At 36.5% G+C, this 14,034-nt stretch overlaps 1 protein-coding gene across 1 annotated transcript; it reads right to left on the bottom strand.

Moving 5' to 3' along the window:
• Positions 1-427: 427 nt before the first annotated feature.
• Positions 428-13,221, bottom strand: LOC126978144 (carboxypeptidase B-like). The gene is made up of 5 exons (XM_050826890.1): positions 13,123-13,221; positions 7,334-7,543; positions 2,592-2,694; positions 1,504-1,815; positions 428-1,034 (listed from the first exon to the last, which is right to left on the bottom strand). Exons 1-5 carry the CDS (start codon positions 13,185-13,187, stop codon positions 444-446), a joined length of 1,281 nt encoding a protein of 426 aa, XP_050682847.1. The 5' UTR covers positions 13,188-13,221; the 3' UTR covers positions 428-443.
• Positions 13,222-14,034: the final 813 nt, after the last annotated feature.

Here is a 14,034-nt window from a genome sequence, read left to right on the forward strand (position 1 = left end):
TAACCAGCAAAGAATTAACACCCAGACTCATAGTTGCGCGTTAACAAATCAAGTCAAGCGAAAAACCCCCCATGGGGATTCTGATGCGGAAGAAAAAAGAACAATAAAAACAATAATTATATAAAATAAAATGTGAGAATGTTCTGCCAACGGTTTTTTTGCCCAACTTTTTATCTATGTACTAGCCGTTCCCGCCCGCTTCGCTGAGCGAATTTTAAAGGGTGATATATTAATGAAGGAACGTTGGAATTCGAACAATAAGTAGCCATAAACCATGTAGGATAAATTTCGCATCGAATGATGGTAGTTTCATGTGGATACGATCATTCACGCCTAAAACGTGATTAAGCCTCAAACAAGGACCATTTTCATTATCTATATATAGATTGGATTATGTCATAAAGTTCCAAGCAAAGAAAAGACAAAATTAAAAAGATATTTATTTATTGATTGCCAAACAGTGCACCAGCTCTTTTCGCGCCAACAGCAATACCTTCCCAAGTTTCTTCTGCCACTTGCTTTATATATCGTGGATTAAGATGAAATCCAACAAATCCTCCTCCAAACCCTGGTAGCTCGTATGTATACGATAGAGGAACTCCAACAGCATGGGCATAGTCAGCTGATATTCCCGATGCTGCATAGCCGACGACTAGTCTTGAATTACCCACCGAATATCTAGGGAAGTGGGGCAAGGAATTCTCATAAATAGCATCAGCCATGCTAATCCCAACACTGTGTAAGGAAAACGCTTGGTTGGACAAAGATCCATCGTGTCCCCAGGAATAGAGAATCATACTTCCATAGCTGTGCATACTAAGGTACATAACCATTCTATCAAGGTGTTCGTGAATAATATCCCTTACTACTCTTGTTTCAACTTCAGAAAATGGTCTTCCACCGGCATAGTTGTCTGCGCATAAATTAGAGCTGGTTCCAATCGTATTCCAGAAGAAATCAAAGTTACGGTTTCCATCTACTCCTGGGCAAGATGTGCTGAATTCTGTACTACGCGTTTTACGCCAAAATCGGGACTGAAGACAAAGAAACGAAAAAATTAAAACTGTTAATTGAAGTGTGAATAAAAGTGGAAAATGCTATTCAAAAATACTACTTTACATTTTTAAATGGCCAAATAAATAAATTGATCAAAAACATAATTTGACAGGTTGTTTATATTTGGAGAATTTAAATGATGTTGATTTTATTGGTATCTTTACTTTCCGTAGATTAACTTTTTAATTAATTTGTACACAAATAACAACAAAAAAAAATTAAATGTTGTTAGTGTATACATAAATTTATGAATAGTTTCTTAGAATATTTCCATTTTACTGCTTAGTAAGTAACCTCTATGCTAGAATTATACTTAATGAACTTAGTTAATTTAACTTAATTTTTAACGTATCATATAAATATATTTTTGTATTTGAGATTAAGCTTTGCTGTTAACTCGACGCTTTTAATAGACTTAATTTTATTATTGGCTGAAAAGAATCTTACCGTCTCAAAAGAGAATACATATCCATCTGGGTTGGCTACGGGTAAGATAATCCAATCAAACTTCTCTAATAGCTCTGGGTCCGTCAGATTTTCAACCAACTTGTGGATTGCATATGTCGCTGTGGGTGGCGCTATCCACTCCCTGGCGTGAATAGTAGACTCGATGAAAATCACAGACTTTGTCGGATCTTCGAAGTTAGAAGATGAAATCTTCAAATATTTTATGGGATAGCCTTCGAAAGAATTAGCCGGTGTTACTAGTGTTACTACGTCTGGATATTGCTCAGCAACTTTATCAATATAGTTATAAATCTGTAAATAGTATCAAAAAATTAAATTATTGTCAATATATTGTATATTTAAGACTATAGAAATACTATAAATATCGATATAAAGATTCTCGATGAATTAAATGAGTTTATGGATTCAATACTCTGTGACCGGCTCGATTGTTAGACTTTGCGCAAATATTTTACTTAAATTTGTCTCTTCTTCTTCTGCTTTATCTGATTACATTGTGGCAATGAAATTTCATTATCGCACCACTCACTACAAACCATCATCATCATTATAATCATCAGCCGGAAGACGTCCACTGCTGGACAAAGGCCTCCACCAAAGATCTCCAAGACGATCGGTCCTGCGCTGCTCTCATCCAATGTATTCCGGCGATCTTGACCAGATCGTCGATCCATCTTGTGGGGGGTGTGCATTGTTGATAGATCTTCCGGTACGTGGTCGCCATGCAAAGACTTTTCTGCCCCACCAGCCATTTGTCTGTCGAACTATGTGACCTGCCCACTGCCACTTCAGTTTCGCAAACAAACAATAATATCAATCAAAATATATGTGGTGTTCCTCTACGGGAACATTCTTCTACGTACTACGTACAACTTAGGAATTAAAAACCTTACGCTATACGAGTATTTATAGGTTTTGCCGACTCATACCCATGGCATATAAAATGGGTTGACAACGCGTTAATTTCTTCTCATGCTGTAAAAGAGTAGCTCACTACCTGAGGGTAAGTGATCAACCTTTTAGAATTGTATCCAATTTTTGAAAGTTTCATCAACAATTATACTAACCACATCTAGAGGTTGGTAATTATCATACGGCATTTCCCCTTCAGGTGTGCTGCGAAGTGAACTTCTCCTAGCTTCAATTTGTTCATCATCGTTGTCAAGTTGTCTGAAATAAAGTTGAAAAGGTTTCATTTATTACTATTTTATTGTAGGAATTAATTCTCTTGCGACGCAGAAACTAAATACAAAATCGTTTCCGACCACTAAGAAGTGGCTCATAAACTTTTTTGACTGAATTCATATCATATTTCCTGAATTTCCGCACAATCAAAGCAGCGGCAGTAACAGTTTTCTTGAATATTCAGACTCGCTCACATTTGGGAGGCTCCTTTGCACAGGATGCCGGTTAGATCATGGGTACCACAACGGCGCCTATTTCTGCCGTGAAGCATTAGTGTGTAAACAATGCTGTGTTTCAGTCTGAAGGGCGCCGTAGCTAGTGAAATTACTGGGCAAATGAGACTTAACATCTATCGTCTCAAGGTGACGTGCGCAACTGTAGTGCCGCTCAGAAAAAGTCCTGAGCGGCACTGCATTGTTATGGGCATGGCGTATCAATTACCATCAGCTGAACGTCCTGCTCGTCTCGTCCCTTATTTTCATATAAAAAATACTATGAAAATGGTTTATCCTACTTATTAATGTGAAATTTTGTATACCTGCATGTTATATCTTATTATATTTATTAAAACAAAACAAATCCTTTAATTATATTTATAATATTATAATCACATAAAATTTAAACTATCATTACGTGGAAGCGTACTAAGAATACTGGCAGCATTTTTTTTTTTAATTTTTATAGTGTTAAGGATTTTTTAAATTTTAAGTTAACGTTTTGCATGCTAATTTAAATTAGCGGAATGGAAGACACTACAATAAATTTAATATGTATAAAGTATACTGTATTCGGCGCAATAAAAAAGATAAGATAAGATAAACTTTATTTGCATTGAATAGGTTTCATTTCAAGATGGTATAGTACAAATATTTACAGTTTGCTATTCAGCTCTATACAAAGCATGCAAATGTCAGAGATTTACAATTATTTATTTATAAATTTAAATATCAATGTGAGAATTCAAGAATTCACTTCCATTATAAAATACTGATGTCAATAGAAGAAGAGTTAATCTAAATTTATATTGGGGTAAATTTTGTACACATTCGGGTATTTTATTAAATAAATTTCATTTCATTTCATTTTGCGCGGTGGATAGCTAGTCTGATCGGTTGACCGAAATAGCTGCCAGCGCTTGGGTTTCCAGTAACCTTATTGAGGCGCGAAAATAGTACTTTATACATTCTCCGCGCCTCTGGGCCCCACGGGCCAAGTGTCAGTAATTATTTGTATAATATAAGTAAGTTAAAATTTATTCAGTTCTTTTGAAACCTAATTTGCAATCTTTTAGCTATCCATCTTCCATGTACAAGTAAGCTGTGGAATGGGCTTCCTTGTGCGGTGTTTATGACATAGATACCTACAAAAAAAGCGCGTTCACCTTTCGAAATGGCCGGCAACGCTGCTGTGATTCCTCTGGTGATACAGGAGAATATTCTCTTGCTGCGGTGATCACTTAACATCAGGTGAAGCGTACGCTCGTTTTTCCTCCTCCAATTACACATGTCAGAATCGAAACCTACATTGTTCATGGACCTCTAAACTGCTTATGAAGTCCTGGTACATGTTGCTAGGATGACAGATGGTTTCAACCGCTTTATGTTGTACTGGTGAACATGTACTACTGCGTCATGCGCGTGATTGAACATTGAATTCTTGATTAAAGGTGGTTAGATTCGTCGATTCAATTATTTTAATTCATCGCCTATCTAAGTTTTAAGTGGAAGATTCACAAACAACAAAACATGTACTTTCAAATAATAATAATGTAACACGATGTAATGTTAATGTCATAAATTCAAGACTTTTTGCTATTCCAATAGCGACGAGTCTCAACCAACGTCTAAAGAGGCTCTCACTAAAAAGGGTCAGGTTCCGAATGTAGCTAGGTTGGGGACGGCACCTATTGCACGATTTGACTTGGATTTACGCTGTCAGATAACTATTTTTATATTTACATATTTTACGATTTTCAATTTAACCATGGATACATGTCATAAATGATATTTAAATATATAAAAGAGTGCTAATTAACTAACGACCGTTCCCAATATACTATCTAGAGATAGATATAAGTAACTACCTTCTACTGTCAGTAATTAGCTGTCAATAATCTCAAGCTGTCCAAATATACCCGATAAGTCATTCTTATCGCCTTATACGTAGGTCACACTAAAAGTTTTGCGTAACTTAAAAAAACAACATGTTATAACTAAAATATTATGTTTATTGCTTTTCAAAATACTCTCCTTTGCATTTTAATCATTTTTTCATGCGATTGAACCATTTTTTAAAACAGGAGGACCACAGATCGTAAAGCATGTTATCTACGTGCTGATTGAATGCTATCACTGCCTCTTCGAAATTGGTAAAAGTGAAACCTCTCATCAAATCTTTGATTTTGGGGAAAATACAGGAATCACTGCGTGACACCAGTGCTTAGTACACTTTTACGGAAGCTAAAAATGACTCAGTTTTGTTGGCCGTGTGTGTAGAAGCAATGTCAACGATGTAGGAGAACGCAGCTTTTTTATCGTCTTTTGCGAACTTTTTTAACACCCTGGGTAAACAAATGGTAGAATACCACTCGGCATCAACACTATTTTGATCTTCAAGTGGAATTGTGAAAAAATGCAACCATTTTTTTACCAACGTTACTCGCCTGCCTCACTTTAGTTGGCCTGTTCTCATTTTCAAACACCCATTCACAAGATTGCGGTTTTTTTTTCGGGTTCAAAAGAAACCCGACCTCTCTCAAATTCAGCAAACCATTGCCTCACGGTGCTCAAGCAAGGTACGTCTTTCCCAAAAGTATTTTGAAGACGAGCAGCACAGTCTTGCGAAGAGAGTGAACTTTCAATATCCTAAAAAATCATCGCTCTAAAATCTTTTCGAATAAATTCCATTTTCGTTGCGTACGTAGAACTTTTATGTGTGGTAAAAACAATTGATTTCCCGCCAATTGTTTTTTTTTATTACTAAGAAGGTTGCAACGTTTCAAAAAATATTACATTCGAAATTCAAATAGTTCCGATTAGATAGAAGTGCAAAGCTTTTAGTGTGCCCCATGTATTGGGACGCGGGAATATCAATTATACTGAATATTGGGAGCGGCTGTTAGCATGCTGTGTCATGTGGGGTATCGTATGACCCTTTCTTTGGTCCAAGCCTCAACAGACTTATGATGATTTATGTAATTTTACGATTAATTTTCTAACCCTGAATTAGGCATATAATGCATAGCCTGTACCTACTATAGTGGCCAGACAACGATATATTATTTAATACAATAAACATACATAACCACATATGATAAACAGGCGTAAACAAAATATATATTCTCATAACCTGCATCAAAATCTTAACTTTTAAGAAAACATGTTTGTAAATTGAATTACTCAGCAGTGGGAGGCTCCTTTGCACAGGATGCTGGCTAGATTATGAGTACCACAACGGCGCCTATTACTGCCGTAAGGCAGTAATGTGTAAACATTACTGAGTTTCGGTGAAGGGCGCCGTAACTATTGAAATTATTAGGCAAATGAGACCTCTTTGGGCATCTTATGTCAAAATTGTTGAGCTCTTCAAGAATCGTGAGCGGCACTGCATTGTAATAGGCAGGGCGTATCAATTACCATCAGATAAACGTACTGCTACTCTCGTTCCGTATTTTCATTAAAAAAAACTATAGCACTAAATGAATGATCCAAATTATTCGCAAACAAAATAAATTTGACGTCGGTTAATTCATTATCGTTTTAATCATGTACAACATTCATAATCATGTAATTACAGCTATTTTATCATCGAAAACATTGCGACTCCGTGTTCAATTAGATTAATGTTTTGTGAATCCAATTCGCTATTGAAATTGTTAATTTGATACTATAACTGAAGCCAAGAAAATTGAAAATTTAAAAGTGATAAATAGACGACACAAGTAAAAAAGGGGGAGTGGCGGGGGCTACTACGTATGTACCACCAACCCTGAGATACTAAATACAAAAGATTTAAAATTAAGGCGACACTAAATGCCAGCGACCTTGAGCGATAAGAGTTCACGGCTGCCGGCCCGCCATCTATGTAACAAAGCCAATATTTTCAAAATTCTTGCGTGGAAAACAGTTTATATGCTTACAATCCTCGTTATTCAGTACTAATCTGAATAAATGAACCTACAAAAAAAAAGTACAAGCTATAACTTTTCTGAGAGAAGTACCAAAAAAATGCGTCACGCCATGCTTAAAAACTTGTTTAACTTCAAAGAAAAGTGGTAGTTCAAAAAGGCTCGGCAGTGTTAACTATAACCAACAGCAAGGATTAGCAACCTACAAATAAGACTTAACGATACGTGTAAAAGGATTAAATAGTGTTCATACCTCGAAATGCTATACTTTCACCACAAAACTTGTCTAAAATCATCATGTTTGCGTGTTTTCTGCTTACTTTTCGCCTTAAGGTAATTTTGTTTTAATCTGTCTGTTTTCAAATAGGCATCATCAATCACTTCATAATTTGACTCGAAATATACGGGAAATACAATAATAATTCATAATCTATGGTTATAGTTTATGCAGTAAGCTGGAAACATCATTCAAGACTTAAAAGTTAAGCCAATGCTTACTTTTTGACATCTTCAGCGTGTACTCTATAGTTGATCCCTTGGTTGTTCAGCGTGCTGATGAATTCTTCTTGGTGTTCTGGCTTGACTAGAACTAAGCCATTCCGGTCAACAGTAGCATAGCTCAGAAAGTCCAGATCGAGAACGTCTCGTATTGATCCAAGGAACTCCAACTGTTCCTGGGTGGTTGGGGCTACGAAATATGACTTCCAGCTATAAAATAGAATGAAATTTTAATGTTAGTTATAATTATATTGTACTAAGAGATATATCTCTTGTAATAATCTCTTCTTATAAGAAGGCTGATGAGTTTTTCTCTATTTAAGGCGTTTATTTTCTCAAAAAGAATAAAAGTTCACTTACATGAGAAAAATGATTCTAAATAAAAAAAAATATATATTTTATAGTTTTTTTTTATGAAAATAAGGGACGAGACGAGCAGGACGTACAGCTGATTGTAATTGATACACCCAGCCCATTACACTGCAGTGCCGCTCAGGATTCTTGTAAAACCCAAAAAATTCTGAGCGGCACTACAACTGCGCTCGTCACCTTGATACATAAGATGTTAAGTCTCATTTGCCCAGTAATTTCACCAGCTACGGCGCCCTTCAGACCGAAACACAGTAATGCTTACACATTACTGCTTCACGGTAGAAATAGGCGCCGTGTGATAATTGTTAATAGTTACGGTGACTTTAAACAATAATAAATTAAAAACACGCTATGGTCTAGGGTAAGAATGTATCTATTGTGATTGACAGTGCTTTTTTAATTTAGCTTTAAATTTTGGATAAGATTTTGTCCTCAAATATATCTTTCAGCAAGTCATTACATAGTAGTATTTACAATCGCTAATCACATCTAGATATATATAAAAATTAATTTCTGTTCGTTAGTCTCGCTAAAACTCGAGAACGGCTGGACCAATTTGGCTAATTTTTGCCTTGAATTATTTGTGGAAGTCCAGAGAAGGTTTAAAAGGTGAATAAATATGAAAATGATTGAAATAAAATAAAAAAAAAAAAAAACAATTTAGTATTTCCTTTGATGTGTCCCCCGTCGTTCAAAAATCAATTTAAAAGAATATTTTTCAAATGAATAAATTATTATAATTTTTATATCTTTCTAAGTTTCTCAGGAGCTAAAAACTAAACTTGAACTTAATTTTAGCTAACTATAGTTGGTAGATTAACTACAGTTATTAATTATCTATCAGATTATTTTTGATGTAGATTGATAAATCTTGAGTTTTGTAACATTAAATTTCGCACCCATAATATTTGACATTTGACAACCAACTATATGTAGATTGATTAATCTTAAGTTATTAAATTCATAAAAAACAGTGTTTTATTTATTATTTACAGAACAACGTTTGCCCGGTCAACTAGTCGATACTAATGTTAACGTATTGTCATGTAGACCATTATTCAAAAAGTACAATCTTTTAACGCTTACTAGTCTGTATATATTAGAAATTAGTATGTTAATTAAAAAACATGGTGAACTTTTTAAACCAGCAAAGGACTATTCCATATAGGATTAAGAGATCCAACTTGCCTTTTGATGCAATACTGTAGAACAGCGCTTCATCAAAATAACGCAAATGTTATGTGTATTAAGGTGTTTAACCTTCCAAAAAATATTTTAAACAACACACACACACACACATACTCACGCCTTGTTCCCGTCGGGGTAGGCAGAGACAATAAAATGCCATTTCCTTCTATCCTTACAGACCTCACGCGCTTCCTCTACATTCATTACTCTTTTCATACATGCTCGCCGGTTGCGGGTGCTTCGGACCTCTCCTTTTCTCAAAACGTCGCCAATTTGATCGACGAATGTTCTACGAGGTCTCCCGCGACCGACTTGCCCACACACACTTGCCTTATATATTTGATGCGTCATTCTTTCTTCACTCATTCGCTCCACGTGTCCAAACCATTTAAGCATTCCTTTATCAGTCCTTGTCACAACATCCTCTTTCAAACCACAGCGCGCTCGTATTACCGCATTCGGAATTCTATCAGTCAGTCTTACCCCACACATACTACGCAATGATCGCATCTCAACTGCGTTAATTCTGCTTTTATGCTTCTTCTGCCATACCCAACTCTCACTTCCATACATTAACGTGGCGACAAGCACTCCATTATGTACAGCCATTCGCGCTTCTATTGGCACAGTCTTACCGTTTATAAAGGCATGCAGCGCTCCATTCACACAATTTCCCGCAGTCACTCTCCTTTCAATATCACCTTCATATCTTCCGTCTCTTGTAAACATGCTACCCAAATATACGAAATCTGTAACTTGTTCTACCCTTTCATCTTCAATCGTGATAGTACACTCAGTCAACCTTTCATCCTTCTCAAATACCATCACTTTCGTCTTTCTTGCATTTACTTTCAAACCTCTCTCTTTAAAGCTCCCGTTCAAACAGTCAATCAATTGTTGCAACTCATTTACCGATGATGAAAAAATGACTTGATCATCGGCGTACAAGAGGCACTTAACACACAGCCCTTCCATATTGATTCCACATTGCATTTCTCTCACATCATTCATGCATCTATCCACGAATAGGTTGAACAACCAAGGCGACGCTACACAACCCTGTCTGACACCTTTGGAGATATCAAACCAGCCCGTATAGGCACCATTAACACGAACACAGGCTTGAGAATCCCTGTACAGAGATTTCAGAGCCCTTATCAGAAAATTGTCCACCCCATACATAGATAAGACCTTCCATAATTCCTTTCTATTCACCCTATCATATGCCTTTTCCAAGTCTATGAACGCGCAATATACTTTCTGGTTTTTTGCCAGACATTTTTCAGTGATGCAGCGTAAGGAAAAGACTTGATCCGTACATCCCATTCCCTTCCGAAATCCCGCTTGCACATCCCATACCTTGTCATTAGTCACATTCATTACTCTTTCAATCAATATTCTGGCATACACTTTTCCAACAACACTAAGAAGGCTGATCCTGCGATAATTTTGACATTCCTGCTGCGAGCCTTTGCCTTTATAAATTGGGACAGTCACTGCCTTCGTCCAATCGTCTGGAACTTGGCCCTGTTTCCAACATAAATTAAAAAGGTGATGCAGCAGGGTCACTATTAGTCCATCGCCAGCCTTCAACATTTCAGTCGTCACTCGATCATACCCAGCAGACTTTCCCGACTTCATACCTCTTAACGCTTTCATAATTTCATCCAAACCTATTTCATCACTCGGGTCCACAAACATATCTATTATCTCTTCTTGCTCTTTTTCACTTACATCTTTCTCGTATAAGCTCTCAAAATAATTCTTCCAGCACTCTAGTATCATACTTTCTTCATGTATGACCTCACCTTGTTCATTCCTAATCAGTTTCATAGATGAATTTATATTTGTTCCCCGCGCTTCTTTCACGAGTTTCCAAAACAGTTTTATATTATTTCGGAAACTTGCGCCGAATTGTTCCTTATATTTCACCTTTTTCTCATTCCTTTTCTTCTCTATACATTCTTTAACTTTCGCTTTCACGCATCTATATTTGTCCTTGATTTCTTTAACATTATCTTCATTCATACTGCCACTCGCTCTATTTGTTGCTTCTATTGCCAAGACATCCAGCCATGCCTTTTTTCTTTTCCTCAACCATTCTTCTACTTTCATCATCCCACCAGTCGGCATTTTGGCATTTCTTGTGCCTTCTTTTACTCACACCGCATACATCATCAGCACATTCAATAATGTTGGTTTTAAATACCGACCATACATCATTCACACTTTCCTCATTAACATCACTCCAGCTTTTTTCTAGCCGTTCACTCAATTGCATTTTATACATCTCTTTTACTCGCTGATCTTTCAATCTTTCCACTTTTATACGTTCTAATTCAGCAGTTGACCCTTTTGATCTGTGCCGCCAGCGCTTAAACAAACCACTTATTCTGCTAATTACCAAATAGTGATCTGTGCCGACATCTGGTCCACGATAGGCTCTAGTATCCACTACTTTCATTTTTATTCTTTCATCGACTGTCACAAGATCTATCATACTCCTTAACACAACATTGCCTTCCTTCTTTTGCCACGTGTACATATGTATCATCTTATGCTGAAACCACGTATTCATCACAGACAGACCCATCTCCACACATATATCTAACAAGTATACGCCGTTGTCATTCACACTCTTATCCCCAAACGTCCCAAGCACATTTTCATACCCATCACGCTTCACTCCAACCCTTGCATTGAAATCTCCAAGCATGACAATACGTTCATTCAACTTACGCAATAACAAAACCTCTCTCCTTTGTTCCCAAAATTCTTCTCTTACCGCCTTACTATGGGAAGAGTCCGGAGCGTATACACCTACCAAAAATAGAGGTGTCAGACCTACTTTCAATCGGACCCAGATAAGGCGGGGACTTACGCACTCATACTCTCGCATGCATTCTGACATTCGCTCTGAAAGAAGTATACCAACGCCTTTACTGCCATGTGCTTCATCTGGAACTCCCGACCATATTTCTGTGAACGGGCCGCGCGTCAGTATCTCTTTCCCTTTACGTTTTGTCTCATTCACACACAGCACATCTAATTTTCTTTCATTCATTAACTCGTAAATTTCATCCAGTTTCTCATTCATTCCTCCTCTAACATTCAACGTCGCAAAACGTATGGCGAATATCGTCGCCGCCTACAGCTGTTAGGTTGCTCCCCCCAGAATACGAGGAGCAGCCTCGTCCTGCAGATACAGGAGGAGGAGGGGATTCTCCGGCTCTGCCGGTACCCCCCTGGGGTACAGTTACAGTATTTTTTCCTACAGCCATGTTCCTGACGGTACTTGTTTGTTAGGCTATATGATGTCTTTGGGGTTTGACAGCCAGCCCCTAAGCGGCGGGACAGAATACCGGGTTTATTTCAAGTTTTCCTTCTCTAAAATCGGAGACGTCAAAAGCTTGATGATATTACGGACGTCAAATAACTTAGTCGGCTTTTACGACGCCTCGGTAAGAGTGAGGGAGGTCTATTCTACTCTGCCGGATACCCCACGGCAGACATTTTAAAAAAACAAACAAATAATTTTTTTTTATTTCGTAGGTAAATTGCATTACACTTGAAATATGTAATTTTTTCATACAGCTCGTTCGGAAGTCAGATTTCCTTAGAGAGGAACGAGTAAGAAACTCGTAAGGTTACTCTTTTCAAAACAGAATTTTTGAATATTAGAGAGATACATAAACCAATAATGCATAATTTTTTTAAATAATGGCTAATAGATAATGCTACTATAGTTTAAAAGAATTCTTTAGACAAAAATAATATTGTTTAAAAAATATTATTTGAGACTGGTAACTACAAATTAATGTTTATTTTATATTATATAATATGAATGAATTATATCTATATAATATGCTATCACCTTTGCCCACTTGATATAACAGTACCTACAGCTTAAATAGATAAAATATGCCACCAAAATGCTTTTTCATTTTTTAAATATATACAAAATATTAGCCTATTCACATTTAACAATCCGCTAATTATAAAAATAATTATAATTTTTTTTAATGTCCGAACTAGGACGGGTTTTTTAGAAAGGAGGCACAGATGTGCCTCCTTTCTAATCAATTCCAGTTTCTTCAATTATAAGATGTATAATCTAAATGTTACAAAACGCTAATAGCACAGATTCAAAGTCTACTTACAGAGTAAATTGCTCAAAATATGGTCACCAAAAATGGATGGCTCTATTCAAATAGTCAATTATACTTTACCCAGCATATTCTTCGTGTTTGGCAAACGCTGCTGAAACCAACAATATCCACACCCAATTCTTCATTGTAACAACAAACTTCTTTTACACTTCAAGTTCTTGCTTTTATAATTTTTTTATCATATCTTAGATAATATGATATAGCGATAAATTACTGGTACAATTAGGCGACTTAGTTAATTAATCTAATATGTATTACTTACTATCTTGTTCGACTTATTTAAGTCGTACCTAGTCAAGAACGTCGAGTACAGGAGTACGAAGATGATTCGGTATTCGTCTTAGCTCGGGTGTTATCGGCGTGTGGTGCGTACATATTCATAAGGCTTTGTGAAGTGTACCTACCATCACGATTGTAAAGTTTGTTTATAAAAATAATACCGTGTGTTTGTAAGACTCTGTTGTAAGAGGCATAAAGGGAATTTATTGTATAAAAATTGATTCCTTTAGAATTCTCTTTGATATCATTTGTAATATCCTAGATACAACTACCGCTTCGGAAACAAATCGCGCCCTGAGAAAGCAGAAGTGGCGCAAGAAACTCTCCCAGCATTCTTTTTTGCGCTTGCTGTCGCTTGCTTTTACTTGCTGTTGTGTTAAATGCCCACCTAAATGGACAACCAAAAAATTTAGATAAGTAGTACGCACATATTAAAGAGGGTGAAAATCGATTCATTTTTCATCGCAATTGTTTGCTGTCAGCTGAGCACTAAATGCAACATGGTTAGCACACGCTACACTCGACCGACGTCAGTGCTCACCGTCGGTTGAGCACTAAATCCAGCCTAATATTTAGAATTGGACATCATAAAAGTTTACATTTTATACTGAACAAACAATCACTCTAAATCATTCAAAAAATTATTTAATTCATACCTACAGGTACTTTTTCTTCTTTTTAAATCGCTTCTGG

Source organism: Leptidea sinapis, chromosome 47 (genome assembly GCF_905404315.1).
Source record: "Leptidea sinapis chromosome 47, ilLepSina1.1, whole genome shotgun sequence".
Lineage (NCBI taxonomy): Eukaryota > Metazoa > Arthropoda > Insecta > Lepidoptera > Pieridae > Leptidea > Leptidea sinapis.

Excerpts from the sequence above, each read along its gene's own strand:
- LOC126978144 (XM_050826890.1), bottom strand. The coding sequence starts at position 13,187 with ATGAAGAATTGGGTGTGGATATTGTTGGTTTCAGCAGCGTTTGCCAAA. Across the intron at positions 1,816-2,591 it reads ATTACCAACCTCTAGATGTG|ATTTATAACTATATTGATAA; the intron begins GTTAGTATAATT and ends TACTATTTACAG. Across the intron at positions 1,035-1,503 it reads ATGTATTCTCTTTTGAGACG|TCCCGATTTTGGCGTAAAAC; the intron begins GTAAGATTCTTT and ends CTTTGTCTTCAG.